A 19,031-nucleotide genomic window follows, 5' to 3' on the forward strand; every position below is an offset into this window, starting at 1 on the left:
ATTGCATGATGAGTACTTTAAGTACCTTTTTGTTGCTATTTTGTTCTGCATAAGCTACACAGCAATTTCCCTCTGGATATATAAAGTTCTATCTTATCGTATCTTGTTTTCATAATCTAACTGTAAAACACAAGTGACACTAGTGTAATAGTGTTTCTCATACAGGATAGCAGGGTCTCACATTTCAACACAAGGGGGCGCTGTTGTTTCAGCTTCATAGAGATGTGAAGTATACTGTATATGGCAAAACTCAACAGAGAACTCTTACTCCATTTTATGTAAACACAAACAATGTTTATTTTTCGTCCATCTTTCATCTGCATTCCTGATCATTCAGATATATTAGCATTTTTGCTTCTACAGCATGTACACAGTAACATTAGCACTGCATTTCATAGTGGTACTGCATTTAAACAAAAATATTACCAAGACTACACCAGCATAGTCGATGCAAAAAAAAACAAAAAAACATTTCATAACAAAACAAACTGCTCATCAAGAGAAATAACACTGCGACTTCAAGATTGTAGATGATAACTGATGATATGACACTGTTAATCCATACAACGCAGCTGAATTCAAGTTTAAGTATGAAATATAATGGGAGTAAATGCATGCATTACACACACAGAAAAATGCACTTATGTAAAGTATTCCTTCAATAATCAAAATAATGAAACGGATGCAGCAAACAAATAATAACAACAAACCAAACAAGTGCTTTGCATTTTATCCAAAAAGTTTCATCTAACACTGTACAAAAGCAATGCTATATTTATTTATAAAAGCATTTAGGAGGAAAAGACCAGCATATCCTCATTTTAAAATAAAGGTTTGATCTCAGAACAGCACAATGCTCTTGCAGATATAATGCAGCTATTGTAAAAAATTAAAATTAAAAAAAAGAATGGTAATGAACAACAGCATTAAAATTGCCATGATTTTTTTTCACTTTAATGCACTTTAAAGGTGAAAAGGAATTTCTATGTTGAATAAAAAAGACTGATTATGATTAACAGCTTTGCTTGTGATGTTGAATTGTGACTACATATGGAAAGTGGCTGTTGCACTTTTCAAGTACATGTTTTTGCTCCTCTCCAGACACTTTTTGGTGGACTACCTGAAGGAGTGTCGGAAGTGCACACTCCTTCGCTTCAGCTTCTCTGGGTTGTGGGATGCCATGTGGGAAAATTCCCGGAAGATGTCAAGGTATGTTGCGTCTCCTGCTGAAGAAAACAAGAGAATAATAATGAAACTGATGCCACTTTGAACAGCCAAAACATCTTTTATGTAAAAGTTATGAATACAAGCAATGACTGGAAAAGCAGAAGGAGCTGTGTGTAAGAAAAAGCCTGATGTGAATGGAAGAGCAAAAACAGGCTGAGGCACCATGAAGCTTCCCTCTTTCAACTTTCCAAATTCTGAGCCTTTACTTTTCTTGTGTCCATGGGAACGGCTGAATCCACAGGCATAACAAAAGCAGTTGAACTCTTTTGTGTCCCATGAGAGCTCCCAGGCTTGGCTAATTAAAAAAGGGGGAATGAACATTCCTCGCTTTCCCTGTTTATGTGATGTGTGAGTGTGAGAACGAGAAGGAGAGATCACTGAATACAAGCCTGATAGTAGATACATATGACTTCTTGTTTATTTTAAACACAAATTTATTACTTATTAGATGTAGAGAAATAAACCTTAATGCACATTATAGTGTAGTTGTACACTGATATATTTATGATAAATGCTATATTATTTTATCAAATTTTCTTTTTGCTTTACTACTGTTTATTTGCTTTTTTTTTTTACAGATTACTATAGTTTATTTATTATTTTATTATTCTTAGCTTTTTTTAAACTACTGTTTATTTGCTTTTTATGTTTTACTATATACATATTTTATTATATATACTATATTATTTTTTAGACTTAGCTTTTTTTTTTACTGCCTATTTCTAGTTTACTTATTCATTACATCTAGCTTTTTATTTTATTTTTTACTGTTTACATATCTTTTTCAACTATAATTATATCTGTCTTTTTTTAAACTGTTGACTATTGTTTGTTTGCTTTTTTTTATAGGATTGTCATTTAATTATACTTAATAATACATTAATCCAAATCTGCAAAGAAACAAGTAATTAAAATGATCAAATACGTTTAAAGTATAATGCATATAATGGAAATACTCAAGGGAAGTGCAAGTATTTCAAAATTGTACTTAAGTACAGTATCTGAGTAACTATTTTTAGTGACTTTCTATCACTGACAAGTACATTTACTCAAGTCCTGCACTTAGAGTTGTGAGGTTCTTTCCATTTTATGCTACTTCATACTTTTACTCCACAACATAAAACACAAACAATTATACTTATTAATCCACTACATTGATCTGAAAGCTGTACTTACTAATTTAGGTCTACAAGTAAGGATTTATGTGTTCATTGTTTTCTCCGTTAATTGGTTTGTCAATAAAATGTCAGAAAAAAATGAAAAATGTTGACAAATTTGCTAATAAACACTGAAATTGTTCTTATATCTGCTCTAGACTCCTATAACCATTCACTAATATCTTTAATACTGTTTATAACAGCAGTGGACGGCTCCTCTCTCTCCATTGCAGGACGGAGGGATTTAAAAGATCCTTCGCTCCTACTAATTCTTCAATAATTTACAGAAGAGCTAACAGACTAACTGAATTTCCCCTTGGCGATATATAAAGTCATTATTTTTTTTAATTTAAAGGAAACTAGAATGTTAATATCTCCCCATGCATATTCAAACACATTATTCATATTCTAGCTTGTACATTAAACATGGTAAAATGCCATGCAGTGAAAACAAGAGATATTTGATCCATTATTAGTGCACCAGATGTTAGAAGTTTGTTAATGCTGTTAGATGTAGTGAAAGGCTGTCAAAGCAAAGAAGCAAAGAATCAAAGAGGAGAGGTTAGATTTTAGTCACATCTTCCATTTATTTTCATTTTAGAAGACACTGGAAGGAGTTATTGAACAAAAAAAAGGGAGTTGAAACCAAACATAGGTAGTTTGTGTCAATATACACAGGCATATTAAGAGACACATGTTCTCTTGCAATATTCAAAGAAATTGTACAATTAACAGTCAGAGACAGAAAAAAATACAAGAAAGTTAAAAATTGCATGTTAGAAGCAAGCAGATAAAGTGTTAATAGTTTTTAGTTTATATACACAACAGTCAACAGACACATCGTACTGTACAACACATAATCCTTCAATGGCTTGATGCAAATCATTGTTTGGTCAGTGATGACATCATTTATTAAAATCTGCTTCCTGTTCATTTTTGTAAGCTACCACACTAAAAGTACTGCACACAATAAGAAAAGGCTGGATTTTCAAAGTGCTTTGAATCCATCATTGACAAGCAAGAAGGGAGAGTGAGCTGCTCTGTCTGCCACCGCCACATCCTTAAAGAAAACAAAAAGCATTTCACTGCTAAAGGGCTCCGACCTGTCTGTGACTTGGCAAACTCAAGTTAGGGACTGTATGAAAATTATAAGGGGGAAAGGTAGGATCAGAAAAAGGGGGGGATGTATAGTATTTCTCTCTGCAGGTTTGAAACTCAATTTTGTGGCATCATCATTTCAATTCAGTGGACTCACTCACTGTTTTTATTTGAGTTCAACTTTCATGTAATAGTGAGCTGTCTTGACCATGCTAGCATAGGGAGAATATTATTATTGCTCCTATTTTTATTTATCTTTTTTTCCTTACACACTGTGTGACTTGAGAAATGTTATTTCAATCTGTGTGTCTTGTCCATATGGAAAATTGACAATAGAGTTGACTTTGACTTTGATTGAGCACTGGCCCCTCAGACAAGCCCTAAAAAGTATCATATTGGTATAAATAAATGTAAAATCAATACAGAAAATGCAATTTAATGCAGCTAACACTATGGTCTGGGGGAATACTCAATTCTGATTGGCTGCTGTCCACTAAATCCTGACTATGGATACCAGCAATGCAGTCGAAGCCTCCGTTTACAATTTAATGCAATTATTTCAAGTGTCGTCCTTAAATGCCTCCTCCTCTGAACACCACAGCAAGGATACTGTAACACACAAGCTGCAGAAAGTCCCTCTTTCCCTCTGAATTGACTGGTAAAAATACTTGTTTTTAAACATACTGACAAACTCTGTTTCTGTGTGTGTTATTGACTTTGAATCTTGCTAGCATAACGTTAGCTTTCTGGCTAACACCTGAGCCAAAGGGTTCTATGAGCTGAGCAGACTACAAATATCTCCTGTTGTCAGGTCGTATCTATATACTGGAGTAGTGAACAATGTTTTTATTGCATAAGAACCTTTATGGGATGGGAATATTTGTTCGAGGGATTCATACAGTCCCTTTGGATTCATGGTCTACCATGAGAAAGAAAATTATAACGAAAGAAAACAAAAGCAAACGCTTGCTGGCACTCTGAAAACTGTCTGTGGTCTTTGGTTTGAACTAAACCCCAACAGTCCATAGCATCTGTCAAAGACATCTTTGGGAAAATACTTTTTCTTTAAGCTAATTTTGCCTCACATAACATGAAAACCGCAGGGTCTCATACGAAGCTGTTCGATGATTTAACAAACAGTTTCTGGATTACTGCCATTTACTGTTAAGCTACCAAGAGAGTCAAACAGTTCTCAGACCTGACATCATTTTAGAGCATAAACGGGACCATAAAACACAGTTTTGGGCAGGCTGAAATTCTCATTGTCATCAAGCTTTTTTCACTAACCAGCCAATGGAAGACAGTGGGAGAGGGGTGTTCAGTTTGTTGGCATCCATTTCTGTCATGAATGTAATTCCATGCACTATTGTCATGATTTGGCAGTATATAATATGGATATCAACATTATTTAACAATACTAAATGTCAAATATTCACATACACTGGGCACAGAAGTAAACAAAAGCAACAGGGCTTAGGAAGACCTGGGCAACAGCCACCCATGCACTATAAATAAACAAATAACAAATCTAATATAGGCCTAGTAGTGATACATTAGAATACCATAAACAAACATTTTAACATACAAATACTGTATATACAGTAATACATGTTAGTTTAGTGTGATTATCAAAAAAATGTCCATCTTCCACTGCAGAATTACTCCGAGAGATTATATAATATCAATCTAGCGGAGTATTGGCTTTCTTTCTCATAATGAGAGTATAATACTGGAGCTATGTGTGTGTGAGTGCTCAGCAAAATAAAATCTAACAAAATATATCCAGCTTAAAAAAATACCATCTGCATTGTTGTTAAACGTAATACAAAAAATACAGATTATCTGTACTGAAATAATCATTGCACTATTGCTCTGGACGCTTGGTCATAAATAAAAACAAAAGCTTTTCAACTTATTCCAAAAAAAGAATAAAAGGAAAGACGGTACGACGACATTAGAGCAAAAACAAAATCACTGTAGGTAAGAAAAAGTGCATAATCTCGCTTTTAATTAAACATAAAAGCTTTCCTTGATCCCTCTCAGAGAAATAATGCTTCTTCTGTTTAATTTACTCTCAGTCACAGTTATCACAGTTTGCCCTCACAAAGTTAATACAAGAGCTCCAACACCATTTTATCACACATTATTAAAAAAGAACAGTCAGATCAGATTTAAGGGACCATAAAAGTGCTGCACCCCCATGTACCAGACAATTTTGAGCTACCTCATGGGACAAGGCGCTGATTCCGGAAGAAATGTTTCTCACTCTGTATTCGCATTTCAAACTATTACACAATAACCTCTATAGGTTAGTGCTATGACCACTTTAGACCGCTCTAAATACTACAATACCCATGAGCCTCAGCCGCCATTGCCATGCACAAGAATACAGCCATAGAGACACAAGTCAGCACTGGGATGCACCAGCTATGTGGAAGTTCTCTCCTAAAGTTTGGTTGTAAAGTCAACATAAGAGGTTTAGTAACTACCAGCTTGTAGTTCGTAACTAAATCAGCTACTTAAATTGGGTGCACTGCATCTATTTGGGCTATAACCTTATTTGGCCAATTGGCATTGTGGCACATCATAGTCAGCTTGATCGATATTAAAATATATATAATAAATAACTGTGTGGCAAAATGGCAGCAATTTATGGAAAAATGATGCAGTGGCAGAAAAAAAGCTGTTTTACCATCAGTGAGTATAATTCTGTTACATTTTAAGATTTACACCTACCCTAGGGATATGTGTAACTATTTGGTTATTAATTGGACTTATGTTGTAACTTATCTCTGTGGTGTAAACTGTTTTTTAGTAATTTATAAATTACAACTCGGTAATAATTTACATTATAACTAAGACTGAACTTACACACAGCTGGTGCAGAGCTGTAGTGAATACAAAATACTTTGTCTTTGGGAACAAAATGCAGCATCATAGTTGCTGAAATCATCCGAAAGCAAAAAAAGAAATTAAAACAAGCTTTCAAATTTTAAAATCTGAATCAAAGCAAAGAAAGTTTTTATGAACCAAGGCTTGTATCTTCAACATTTTATCAAGGAACTATGTACATTTTAATGCAGCTTTGTACTGATTTTGATGCCGATCCAAGCTGTAGAAGTGGTCATGTAACGTTGTCTATGAGAAAAGTGAATTTACTTCGAGAACATCAGACGCCTGAAGCAGCCACTCACACACAGCACTACGATAACAACTCATGAAATTAAACGTAGAACAGTTTGTACAAATGAGCTGCTGCTTTGGTTCAGAGCACCCTGTACCCTCGAAAACCACCAAATAAAAAGGCAAAGCTGTTCCCGAATGCACTGCTGTTGACTCTATCTGTGGTCTATTGATTGCCTGACATTAGTGCTGCTGGATAATACTTTTTTTTTTTTAAGTGGCAAAGTCTTCCCTGGCAGTGATTGTGATTTTGGCAACCGTCAGTCGGTCAAATCTGACATCATTAAAAGGAGGTTAATACTGAGTTCTTATGTGATCCTGAGTGTGGAGCTGACTGCTGTGGTCTAAAGTCAGCTTCAGAATGTGCTGGGGAGAGGAACGCTCAAATTATATATCTGATGTAGAGAAGAAGTTAATCTGGTGCTGAGAAAACAAGTGGAGGAAAGAAGCTTGAAACCCCCCTTCGTATCTCTCGCAGTCGATCGTATGTCTACTGGCACCCCCTGCACTGTAGTTTAAACCTGACTGGACTTGATTCTAGCACTCTGCTATGTTGAGACAGATAAACTCCTGAATGCATTTCTTATACTGCTGCTCAGTGGGGCTGCTGATTGGGTATTGACCTGGCTGTCCAAAGGGTCCCTCCGACTCCCGCATCTCCTCATTCATCCTGGCGAGACGCAGCCTGAAGGGCAGAAGGAAGGGATGTTAAAAAGTAATCAAAGAAGAATTAAAAAAAAACAAGTTTATGCAACAAAGTGTTTTGGAAAAGGGAACATACAGCGTGACTATATCTGCATTGGCTTGCTGTACAGCTATACTCAAAGGGTCCTGCCTGTCCTCATCCTCGTCGTTCTGTGTAGCTCCACGTTTTAGGAATAAACACACCTGCCTGAAAATCAGAGAGACAGAGGTCAATCACAAACAGCACTATTAATGTTGGTCTGTGCTACACATGCCCAAATCACTGAATAAAACACATAATAAAATTGCTGTTATTCAAACAGGCAGCTCTCATATTCTTATCTGGTAACACTTTACAATAACCATCATTTATAAATGGTAAACAGATTTATTTATGTTTAATCATCATTTATAAACCATATTTAGACCATTGAGAATGATAAATACATAATTTATTAATGTTTAACTAACTAAAAATTTATAAATGACAAAAAGATGGTATATTAATGTAAGCTTATAGTTACTTTACCATTAACAAACAATACAATTTGAATTAATAGTTTATTAATAGTTTTGGTTGCACTGATTATAACATTTTTAACACGATATTAAGTATGTTAATGATTTTGAAATGATTCATATGCCTTTAAGAAATTGGTTGAAAACATTTAAAGATTAAATATGTGTAGCGCTTTGTAAATGGTTAATAATTGGTTTACAAACCATCTATAAACATTACTTAGATGGTTATTGTAAAGTGTTACCTCTTATCCTTAATCTCTCACACTTTTTTCTGTGATGTTTGAGTGCTCCAAGTTGAAATTACAACTGCAAAGTGGGCTTTGGTCAAATTGTCAAAAAATGATGTACTTTTCCTGACTACTTTTCTTCAATTTTGATGAAAAACGTGAAGGAGAATTTGAAACCACGGTGGATGTATCTGATGTTGGTCTGTCATGGTGAAGCTACAATGGTCCATAGACGGAGTAATAAACCTGCATCCTCAATATTTCACCTTGTATATTCTTACCGTATTGTGTTTTGAGGACCATATAAGCAAGGAAAACCCAGTGAAAAATACTACCTCATTACTAAGCCTGGAATTGACATTAATAAAGGAATATAAGTCACCAGTAACACAGTGAAACCAAATCGTCACATTGATAATGGCTGCTCACACAAACTCTCCTGTCCTCTCAGACTTACTCACATGAATGCCAACTAGAATGACTGTATGAAAATAATTGTTAAAATTATGCAAGATAAGATTAACTTATCAGGCTTATAAATACACTACTGTACTGTATCGTCAATTACAAACATATCAGGTTAAAAATGGCACATATCATATCTTATACATGTCATATATAAGACGGAGTTCCGTGTTATGTAAATGTTTTTAAGAGTCCATTAAATTGCAAGAAGGCTGCCTGCTCTTATCTGTTTGTGGGTTTCATTCACATTTTTTTTTTTTTACAAAAGAGTAAAAAAAAAAAGAAGAATTTCACATTGCTGAGTTCCATACCATAGAAAAAAAATGCTAAGTACAAGTAGAGGAGCAGTGGTGAATGCCTGATGATTGTTTCTAGCATGAAGCAGACTGAGCCCTCTACAAAGCACGATTCATTCAAATGTAAACTATGCGAGACGTGGTTACCAACGCTACAAATGCAGCCTGCAGTCAACAGCTACTTTCTGCCTCATGACTCACCCCGTGTGTCCCAGATATGTGGCATGATGCAGGGGGCCCCTCCCTCTCGCGTCCCTTTGGTTGACGTCTGCAGCGTTCTGGAGCAGGAACTCGCAGGCGATCAGTGAACCCTGAAATAGAGTAACAACACCAGTTTGAAAGAGGCGGACCATTAACTAGTGCTGTTGTAAACAAAAAACATAGATATTTGCACATTCATTCCAGCTGCTGATATTACTTTCGTGTCACCACAGCCGTTTCTGGTAGCACACAACACCCTCTCTTACAAATTTACAACTCCACGCTCACTACCAGTTTGTATTACAGGCTTTCAATCAAACAGTGAAGTCTCTAAGCCCCAGCTGTGATAACCCAGATGACATCACTATGACATCATCAGGGTTATTGTGACATACTAAACAAAACTCCTCCAGCCCATTTAGGAGTACATTTTGTAAAAAAGACCTTGAGAACTATATACTGTGTAAAACAAGACATAAAATTTACATTGAGGGAAAAAACATTATTACTTATTTTGAATACAAAGAAAATAAACTATGTATTATTGTCAACCTCTATATTTCATTAGGGAAATTTCACATCCATAAATGTAAATTTCAAGATTCATCACCATCATTTAAGCTGTTTTTGATTGAAGTTGATTATTATTTTAAGTTAAATTAATTACTAAGAAGAAATGTATATCTATAATGAATATCCATGCAGATATTTTCACCCAATAACCTGTCACAATGGTTATAACTTGAACTTCCATTTTATATGTAAGATTACAAAGTCTGTCACACCAAAGTTTTATTTTTTGCTTTTCTGTTTCCTTTTCTCTTTTTTCCCCCTTTGACCCTTATTATACTATCATATGTAACTATGCTGGTAATATGTTACTTGGATTACTTGTTTGTATTGCAGCTTTCAATAAAGTAAAAAAATTAAAAAATTAAACTCCTCCAGACTTTATCAACCAGTTAAACAACTCTTTCCACAGATTTAAAATGTTTATAACTGACTTTCATGTCTTCAGTCTTATTGTTTTGTTACTGAAACATTGACTGAATTGCACATATCGTGACTCATTTTGAGTCGACTTTCTGACTCACCCCGATCACGGCCTGTATGAGGGGCGTTTTTCCTTCGTCCTCATCGTTGACCAAATTGACATCTGCCCCGTGTGCCAGCGCTTCAGCCATGACGGGCAGGTTGCGGGCTTTCGAGGCCTTGCAGAGCAGCGATCCGGGATGAAGGTCCCTTATATCCTCCGGGTCTGATATCTCAGGCTCGGCCTCCAGCTCAGCTTCACCGCTCGAGTCCTCCGACACCTCACACTCTGAGGACAGAGGGAAGGAGACTTAGTACTCATGTGACATTAATTTCACACTTTACATAATACCCAAAGGACCATCTGTTACACATTCCTCCACTGGACTCACCCTCTGTGACGCTGTCCACCACTGAGCCAAACACCAGGATGTCCGTGCTGCCATCTGTGCTGCCTCCCAACCCGCTGTCACTGCTTAGGCCTGCCGGACCGGGAGATGCCAGAACATGGACACATTAGTTACAGCTGACTCTTTCTGGCTTATCAGTATTGTTTAAAAAGGCTCTTCGACTATTAGATTCAAGCATCTAATAGACCATAGTTAAAGATTTCAGTGATAGTGCATTGGATTGTTTTTAAACAGTGAGTCGCTCACTTCGAGGTCCAGATCCTGTGTCAAAGTAGGAGAAGAGCGAGTCCAGCTCATCAGGACAAAAGAGGGAGTCTCGTCTGAACTTAGCAGCTGCTGTAAGACAAACACAAGAAACTGGTGAGAACACCAAAGAAAAACCTCCTGCCGAATATAATGGATTGCATTTATTGGACCATTACTGCATATATGCTTAGCCCCAGTTTGTGCCTGTCATATATCAATATTCCATTCAAGTCACAGCGTAAAACATCCATAATACCTAAAATTGATTACACTTATTGGTATTTTAAAAGGTATTGGATTAAAAAAAATATTAATAATTTTTTTTTGCTCTCTTTGTGTCTCCTCTGACAAACTTGAAACCATTAAGCATATTTTTTAGCCTATTTTGTCTACATTTTGGCAGATTGGCACTATTAAAAGTATGCTGAATTAGCTTTTAGCCATTCTTGTTACAATGCAGTCATTGATGTACAGATAACTAAAAGTGGATCACGTTGATACTAGAAAAAAGACCCCGTCTTTCCTGTGATTTCTAAGCAGATTTATGAATGTTAATTCATGATTGACTTTGGGGATAATTATGTTTGTGTGTTCAGTTTTGATCAATGCTGCATCTTTACTTCAAGTCTCTTCTTCTATAACTCTCCCTCAAACTTTGAAAACCTCTGACCTACTATACCAATATAACTAATAATCACATTTACAAATAGAGCAGGTGCTTAGTGCTGTGACTTGAATATAATACATGAATACAATGTAATACATTTGGAGGCTAAAACTGGAGATAAAATTTTAAACACATAAAATAAAATAAAAACAAATGAACCGCATTACTAAAACATGCTCTTCCCAAGAGCCACAAATCCAGACAGCGCTCCACTGAAGTACCTGAGGAGAGGGTGGACGGAGAGATGCTTCCAGGCTCTTGTCGGTATCTTCGCCGTGTTTTAGGTACCGTTGTGGCACTGTTGTGTCTCCGACACTTCTTCACACTCCACCGCCGCTCCGACTTCCTCTCTCCATTGATGAGTATCTCTGTGGAGCCCAGCTTCTTCAGGAATTTCTTCTCTACATACTTTGCTTTGATCCAAGCCTCCTTTTCCTGCCTGCAACAGACCACACGACATATGAGAGACTTGAAGTGTACAAGATTATAGTTATATAGTTGAACTATATTTTATGAATTCTTACCTTGAACTGGACGGTAATGGTTTCTTTAGACCTTGTTCTTGGTATGAACCTTCATAGATGTGGTTGATGACACTGTTTCCAAGCTCACACATTAACTGCAACGCAAAGACAAAGAGTTAAGACATAAATGATCTCCACATTAAAATTGAACCAAACAAAATAGTGTCACATTTTGGAAATTTCTTTCTTATATGCTGAGAATGACATAAGAAAATTAATACAACTCTTGACAAATCTGTTAAATATGAAGCTTTAGCCAGAAGATGGGCTATCAGACTTATTGACCTGTTATATCTTGGGTTTGTTTTTTCTTATTTTACCTTTACCTTTTACAGAGCCAGGATAGCTGTTTCACCCTTCTTCCAGTCTGTATGCTAAGCTAACTGTCTCCTGACTGTAGCTTCATATTTACATCAGGACACTGACAAGACTGTACCTTTAATAATTCTGGTTCCCATGAGTCCAGTGTGAGTGAGCGAACCTTCGAACAGTGAACTCCGAGACTCCTGCAACAAAAAACAAAAAAACACATTTTAAGTTAACTGTTTATGTTCTCCACTCAAACATTTAGAGGTGAAGAATTGGCTTTATTGGCCAAGTATGTGTGCAACATACAAGGAATATGACTCTCAGAGCTACTTAAATAGAAACAAGACAAGGTCAAAAGCTAGTATATGGCAGACCACGGTCAATGCGAGTTTGCGATTTTGAGGGCAATATGTTACAGGAATATTTAATGGTAGTGTCTATGATGGGATTATTTTGTACATTAGTAGTTAGTATGCTTTGCTAGTGTGCTAATCTGATCTGTTTATACATTATTCAGTTCTGTTAGCTACTTTAGCTTAGCAATAGCTAGCGATAGCTGCTAAACTCTTGCTCGGTGTGTTAAATGTTTAGCTACACCTCGGCCTCCATTACTGATACATATAATATAATGTTGTGTAATAGTTGTGTTTAAGGTGAGGCTTAATCTTAAATATCTTCAAAACACATGTCCAGCGGGATTTTGTGTGATTTTAAACAGCTGTCTACAAGAAGTGGGCAAAATATATCGTCTGCGATAATATCGTTAACGTTGTTTTGACAATATCTCAAAAAGAAAACAAACGAAAGGCCTCATATTTGCTCATGCTTGTATGCTGCACAATTTACCTCAGGAGAAAGAACCTGAATGTTTACCCATTTAATGTCTCTACATTGTTGAACTGGGAGCCTCTTAAATGTTTAAGTTTAAAGAAAATAAACAAAAGCTGTTGTTCTGAAACATTGTGTCCATCCATAGATGTCCTGGTAGCCAAGAAGAATTTTAACAGCTTTTTTTGGTTAAGAAATAACAGTTTAAAGGAAATTGTGAGATTATCGTTATCAGAAAATAAAAAATAAAATAAAAAAATGATCTAGATTTTTTTTTTTTTGACCATTCGCACACCCCTACCGCCTACGCAGATTAGACTTCACTTAATGCGACAGAAGACAGAGTTGGCACTATCCTTATGAGGCCAATCACAACGTGTTTGAAAACAGGTGTGTGCTGCGAATTTAGAGCAGCCACGCCCCCTGAATAAAGTAGGTAGCTCACTCACATACAGAGCCATGTGCAGGCAAATAAGATGAACAGTTAAACACAGAATGAGCTGAGCAATAAGTTGAAGTAAAATTGCACAAATAAACATTTTTTTTAAATGTGGCTCAGCCAATGGAATCTGTTTTATAAAGTGAAATAATTGTATTTTGTTGTGACAATAAGACAACAGATCACAGCCAACACAAGGAAACAAGAGTAGTTTATAATCTTTTGATATGAATATTTTACAAATGAATCAAACACTATAGTGACCTGGTCTGAATAGCTGCGAGGGTCGAACATCAGAATAGTTTTATCCTGAGGAAAATGAAGGGAGCCGCTCCTAATGTCCTAATGTCATGCAAATCACTACGTTCCACTGAGGAAGCTGTCTGGTATCCAGGCAACAGTGGCACACTAGAAAAAAACAAAACACAGATACTGTGTTTCTCCTCTTCGCTTGTCGTCCTGCATTGTAACGAGATGTCTGATCTCACAGTGAGAGGACGAGCTGTTGAATATTCAACAGGTGGGAACACACACAGGTTCGTGATTACATCAGCGGTGATAATTGCAACTTCAGAATAAGACGCACACAACTCCTGGGGGATGTCATTTCAAAACCGGGAGCTTGAAAAGTGACATCAATGAGTTTGATATAACAGAACATGAGAGGAAGACAGGGATCTGACACTGAATTAAACTATTCAATGGCTCGTTCACTGTGTCTCAACTCTGCTGCTCGTCTCTTTCGTCTCACTTCACCTCCCTCAATGAAAAATCTCAATCAAAGCCAGATCCAATAAGCAATGTGCTGCACTTTAATCCCTTCAGCAGTGTGAGTGTGTGTGGCTGAACGTGCTCGGTGCCTTTAACAGCACACTGTAAGGGCAAAGTAACAGACAGCTGGCAACACGTCCTGTCTTCAGCGCCAGCAGCCACACAGCAACATTGGCAGTGGTGGAAGAAGGATTTAGATCTTTTACTTGAAGCAACTAGAAGGAGTTTGAAGTGGTTGTGAAACAGTCTCAGTGTCATACTGATGCCTTTATATGTCTTACATAATCATGAGACCATCAGTGAGAAGACTGACTATTTCTTCTATAAAACTTAGAAGTTAAGTAAGAATCTCAAAACTGAAACTTTTTTTGTTTTTTGACTCTACCTGTGGATGCCGGAGCACTCGATACACAGCAGGATGCCCAGGTTGATTGAGGCCCAGCGAGGGTCGGCCTGGCCGCAGTCACAGCACTGCTCGTTGCCCGGCAGACACTGAATCCTCTGCAGGATGGTTTCCCCCCGGACGATGCGCTCCCGCGGCTCACTGGCAGAATCAATACTGCTTGTGGACGGAGAGGCCGTTCTGTCCAGATGCTACACAAAAAACACCATTTAGTAGATCACAAAATGTCAAATCAATTTGATAAGGCTTATTTAATACTTTACATATATGCACTATTTATACCAGGTTATATAATCTATGAAAATGCAGCATATTTTATGAACTGATCTTTTATTTCAAGTTAAAAAATGTAATCTACAAAATGACATTAGTTAGATAAATGTAGCATAAAATGTAAATCTAAATAAAGCACAAGTAGCTTAAATTAAAAAAAAAAAACGTTGTTACTTTCCACCCCTGCAACACAATTTCATAAAGAAATCTAGATATTTGTACATGCTTTATATCCCAGCCCTGGTACTTTTTTTTCATTATGTAAAATAAAAAGGCAAACAACAACAACAACAACAACAACAACAATAAAAATTAAAATAAAAAAAACGAATAGGACAAACAAAAAAATTGAAATTGAAATCATTAAACAAATAAAAGTTCTATAAAATAACTTAGAATAGAATATAATCAATAACCACAGAACACATATAAATATATACATAAATACACACATCTATGCCATGTGACTTACCTCTATATAGTAGGTGTCTGGGCTTTCTCTGTAGGCTGATGCAATGCTAGCTTGAACCGCCTGAATCCATGCTAGTCTTAGTTTCTCAGACTCAGCCTGAAGCATACAGCTTCTGTAAAACAGAAAATCAAAGTGTGATTACCATAACCATAATGCACCTTCTGTTCAGATCTGCATAATCTAATGTGACATGCTGAATGAAGAATGTGCTGTATGTCAAAAGAAAAGTTTTCTTCTGCATATTCATAGGACAGACATATACATATGCATTTGATGTAATATAGAACTATACTTTTGTAAGCCTCAGAGTCATGCATCTCAACTAATATTTAGGTAATTGAAGACTTAAATAAAATAATTGTTAATGTGATCATAACATGCATATATGCATATATATATATATATATATATATATATATATATATATATATATTTGTTTATGTACTTAAATTAGATCTGTGAGATCAGACCACTTACAGTCATGGAAAAAAATATTAGACCACCTTGTTTTCTTCAATTTCTTGTTCATTTTAATGCCTGGTACAATTAAAGGTACATTTGTTTGGTCAATGCGTGTTTGTGATTTTGTGGGCGATGTGTTACAGGAATATTTAATTGTACTGTCTATGATGTGTTACATTAGTAGTTAGTATGCTTTGCTAGTGTGGCTAATCTGATCCGTTTATACGTTATCCAGTTCTGCGCTCTCGCCTCACAGCAAGAGAGTCGCTGGTTGGCCTCCCGCCTGAGGCTCTTCTGTGTGGAGTTTGCATATTCTCCCAGTGTCAACATGGGTTCTCACCAGGTACTCCGGCTTCCTCCCATAGTCCAAAAAAAAACATGCACATAGGTTTAATTGGTGACTCTAAATTGCCCGTAGGTGTGAATGAGGTCTGTCTCTATGTTTCAGCCCTGCGATAGTCTGGCGACCTGTCCAGGGTGTACCCTGACTCTCACCCAATGTCAGCTGAGATAGGCTCCAGCCCCCCGTGACCCAATTGCGGATAAGCGGTTAAGGTTAAAAAAAAAAAAAAAAAAAAAAAAAAGTTCTGTTAGCTACTTTAGCTAACAGAAGCAGGCTGCTTTGTTTGGACATTTGTTCATTTAAGAGCTGATATCTAGCCATTTTCCATGGTTTTCTTGATCATGATTTTGGTTATTATCAAGAAAACCATGGAAAATGGCTAGATATCAGCTCTTAAATGAAACTCTTGTGATCTATTTTTGTTGTTATCATTATATTTGTCCAAACAAAATGTACCTTTAGTTGTACCAGGCATAAAAATGAACAACAAAATGAAGAAAACAAGGGTGGTCTAATATTTTTTTCCATGACTGTATATCTGTAACACGACAACACTGTAATGAAAGATCTTGGTTGTTAAAACTTCCACGTTAGCATGTTGATATTTGCAAATTATTGCATGGGATCTCGCTGGTGTTTGGTCATGAGTCAAAGACCCTCTGAGGAACAGAGAGAACCAAATTGCATGTTAATCCATCCAGGAGTTGAGTCTTACTTGGTGGGCGAGACAACCTCGAAGCAGAACCTCCTCTCGATGTCCTCACACGGTTTAACAGAGCACAGCCGGAGGTCTTCCACCACCACCGTCAGAGAATCCTGCACACACAGCACAAATATAAAACAGCTGTTCCTGCTCGATAAGATTTTTTTTCCCTGCAAGCCTAAGAGTACCTGACCATTAGATATTCACACGCTCTGATGTGAAGCAGAGAATTGAAAATGACCTGAAAGCCACACAGTCGGCTCCAGATTGAGTACATCAACAGAGAGCTTTGGACACACGCGGACAGATGATGGATTTCAGTGAATATCACCATAACGTCAAAAAACATTCCCCCCATTAGAGTTGCACTTAACCTCTCAGAGCACACTTTACCCCGGGGAAAGCTGATAGCTCCAAAGATATATGGACTTGCCTTGAGCTTCTTCTGATAGACCAGCTGACTGTTCTGTATGGAGAACCACCGTCTAGAGAGAGAGAGAGAGAGGATAAATAACTTATTTTAGATGGATATCCTTACAATCTTTAAGGGTCAGAGCACAAAGGTGAATCGCAAGCATTAAGCGAAATGGCTTTTGCTCCTTGTAACGCAACTATCGTGAGCATGTGAGAGGAATTTATTACATCGCTTCACATCACAGCCTCACTAACCTCCCGAACCTGCCACAGAGGGACAGAAATAGGCTACCAGCCAAGGAGACGCTAAGGAAATAGCTTGCACTGTCATCATCTGGCTATTAATATTGTATTTCTTTTCAATTCTATATCAAAATTGCAATGGAGTCAGTGAGTTAGCTCTGTGCTACAACTCGAGCCATGCTTATTTTTTTGCCTGTATTTGTTTACTTAATTCATAAATTCAAGATTATGAATTATGCCGAATTAGCTATTATTAGTTTCTGTTTGCAATGCTATCATGGATGTAAAGACTTATAAGCCCTTTTCTATGAATTCAGGCAGATTTATAGATGATTATTTGCAATTACCTGAGAAATTATATCCTCAGGAAGTTCTTGCTCGACTAACATCGACTCACAGATTAATTGATTTAATTGATAGATTTGCAAAACTGAAAACTTGCAAAAGCACCACTGTTAATCTTGTGTTGTGCACCAGAGATGTGCTTATAAGGTCCTTGGAAATAAAGTTACTTATTAAGCATTAAAAAAAGCGTTAAAAAAAGGATTAATCAACTCTTATTAGACTAAGACCAAAATGAATGATGAGTTGACTAATTGTCTAAGATTAGGCAACCCTACGAAAGAGATGGGTCTTTATGTTCAGATTTCCCTGAGTTATGAACAAGCTTAATTTTTGATGAAGAAACACACAAAAAAAGCTATAAAAAAACTGTGACATTAAACAAACAAGGAAATATAGTATAAACAGAGATTTTGCCATCTTAGTTACCTGTTCCAGGTCTTAAAGGCATTGCTGGCCCTCTTGAACAAGTAGCCCTCCATCACCACACCGTTCGGAGCATCCACGTTGAACTCCACCTTAGAGTCGTCATACGAAAAGTCCTGAAAGAGAAGAGAAAGAAGTTAACCCTAACTGTCACACAAAAGGTTGACACACCAGCTGATTGTTGGCTAGATGCTGTTTCAACCTTTTAATTGTCAAACAAAACCCTTTTCTGTAGAGATGAGGTTGCATGCGTGCTGTTCCTGGAATACCAGTAGCATTCGATGTGCACTGTACTGCACATACAGTCCATTAACCAACCAAATCATCATACTGTACACTGTGCGATCATGTAGAAGCAGTCACGTGTGTGTCCATGTATGCATTGGAGTTGCATGCCATCTTCCTGCCAGGCACACAGGGGCATTTCATAACTCAACAGATGCGAGTGTGACGCAAATTATTACATAAACAGAGTGTGATTCATGTGAAATTAGCCTGTAGCCTTTTCATGACTTACAACATGACCATAGTATTTTAATAGAGTGGTACACAGGTATTTAGGGCTGGGAGTCATTTTTAAATTGAAGGGTTTTAGGAAGCACGAAGAAAACATCAGTGTTCATGTGAAGGAAAGGAAGTATGACACATGTGTCCTGAAGCGGCT

General features: G+C 36.8%; 1 protein-coding gene across 2 annotated transcripts in view; it reads right to left on the bottom strand.

Moving 5' to 3' along the window:
- Positions 1–272: 272 nt before the first annotated feature.
- Positions 273–19,031, bottom strand: part of acap3a (ArfGAP with coiled-coil, ankyrin repeat and PH domains 3a) — an 85,295-nt gene continuing 66,536 nt past the window's right edge. The window contains exons 11-25 of one of the 2 annotated variants that reach the window (XM_059332674.1): positions 18,371–18,483; positions 17,376–17,427; positions 16,955–17,055; positions 15,435–15,546; positions 14,672–14,880; positions 12,376–12,445; positions 11,940–12,034; positions 11,637–11,854; positions 10,749–10,838; positions 10,485–10,574; positions 10,155–10,381; positions 9,061–9,170; positions 7,447–7,557; positions 7,289–7,350; positions 273–1,223 (exon numbers count right to left, since the gene is read on the bottom strand). In XM_059332674.1, coding sequence (XP_059188657.1) covers positions 1,117–1,223; positions 7,289–7,350; positions 7,447–7,557; positions 9,061–9,170; positions 10,155–10,381; positions 10,485–10,574; positions 10,749–10,838; positions 11,637–11,854; positions 11,940–12,034; positions 12,376–12,445; positions 14,672–14,880; positions 15,435–15,546; positions 16,955–17,055; positions 17,376–17,427; positions 18,371–18,483 — 1,767 coding nt within the window. In that variant the 3' untranslated portion in view covers positions 273–1,116. Of the gene's footprint in view, positions 1,227–7,288; positions 7,351–7,446; positions 7,558–9,060; positions 9,171–10,154; positions 10,382–10,484; positions 10,575–10,748; positions 10,839–11,636; positions 11,855–11,939; positions 12,035–12,375; positions 12,446–14,671; positions 14,881–15,434; positions 15,547–16,954; positions 17,056–17,375; positions 17,428–18,370; positions 18,484–19,031 lie in introns of both variants that reach the window. The other variant, XM_059332673.1, reaches the window with a different exon arrangement.

Source organism: Centropristis striata, chromosome 5, assembly GCF_030273125.1.
Source record: "Centropristis striata isolate RG_2023a ecotype Rhode Island chromosome 5, C.striata_1.0, whole genome shotgun sequence".
In the NCBI taxonomy this organism is placed as follows: Eukaryota; Metazoa; Chordata; class Actinopteri; order Perciformes; family Serranidae; genus Centropristis; species Centropristis striata.